General features: G+C 48.9%; 1 protein-coding gene across 2 annotated transcripts; it reads left to right on the top strand.

Annotated features, from left to right (window-relative positions):
• Positions 1-108: 108 nt before the first annotated feature.
• LOC108525553 (metallophosphoesterase 1-like) lies at positions 109-1,070 on the top strand. 2 transcript variants are annotated; one of them, XM_017866491.1, is made up of 3 exons: positions 109-287; positions 418-486; positions 578-1,070. In XM_017866491.1, the coding sequence occupies exons 1-3, from the start codon at positions 186-188 to the stop codon at positions 740-742; spliced, it is 336 nt and encodes a 111-aa protein (XP_017721980.1). In that variant the 5' UTR covers positions 109-185; the 3' UTR covers positions 743-1,070. The 2 variants fall into 2 exon arrangements, with proteins under 2 accessions (XP_017721980.1, XP_017721982.1); XM_017866493.1 differs by having other exon boundaries at positions 117-287; positions 421-486; positions 578-1,021.

Raw genomic sequence — 1,070 nt, forward strand, 5'->3', positions numbered from 1 at the left:
CAGAGCAAGACTTCGTCTCAAAAAAAAAAATACACCAAATTATTCTGGGTGGTATTGAAAACTGCTTTGGGCTTGTTTGTTTACATTGGATGCTTAGCTTTCTTTTCATGGGAACAGTGGGGAAAAGAAAGCACTGGTACCCCCAGCAGCCTCACCTGTCTGTTTCCCTCTGCCTCAGCTTCGTGATGGTCAACAGCGTGGCGCTGAACGGGGACGGCTGTGGCATCTGCTCTGAAGCAGAAGCAGAGCTCATTGAAGTTTCTCACAGACTGAACTGCTCCCGCGAGGTAGGAGAGCATCTCACTGCCACAGGCGACTTCTGGCCGTGTCGCTCTGCTTTTGTTACTCAGCCCCCCAGCTCTTCTTGCCCTTTGATGAGGGTCAGGTGTGCGGATTAATGGCCTGACTTGTACCCAGCAGGCACGTGGCTCCCGCCGGTGTGGACCTGGGCCTCTGCTGCCCATGTCTGACCCCGTCCTCCTGCAGGTGAGCTGGGGGAGGAAGGGGCTCATGGCGGACAGCAGGCAGCCTGCAGTTTCACGACAGCCACCTGAACTCCTCTCTCCACCCCGGACAGCATTATCCTCTGTATCGGAGAAGTGATGCTAACTGTTCTGGGGACGATGCTGCTCCTCCGGAGGAAAGGGACATCCCATTTAAGGAGAACTATGACGTGCTTTCACGGGAGGCATCACAAAAGGTTTGCCAGGGTGTCATGATGCTAATTCATGTCGCATTGTGACTCTCATCACCTTGCATGTCAGCAAGCAGAGCGCCCAGGCTAGAGCAGGTGTTTGCTGAAACGTTGATGACTTAGTTATCACCTGGGGACGGGGTGGATGGAGGCCTGGCCTTCACAGCACCATCAGTTAATTGCTTTCTTTTTTTTTTTTCCAGTAAACCTACTTCTATTTCCTACCCTGAAGTCAATAATAGTCTTAGCTATTCTTTGTATTCAGAGTTTTTTACCAACTTGAATGTGTTTAGAAATGTGAATGGAACTTGGAAGAATCAAAATTTTAGGGACTTAATTAAAATTAATGCATTTTCTTATATAGATTTATATAATA

This window comes from Rhinopithecus bieti, unplaced genomic scaffold (assembly GCF_001698545.2).
Source record: "Rhinopithecus bieti isolate Rb0 unplaced genomic scaffold, ASM169854v2 scaffold_69455, whole genome shotgun sequence".
NCBI classification, from domain to species: domain Eukaryota; kingdom Metazoa; phylum Chordata; class Mammalia; order Primates; family Cercopithecidae; genus Rhinopithecus; species Rhinopithecus bieti.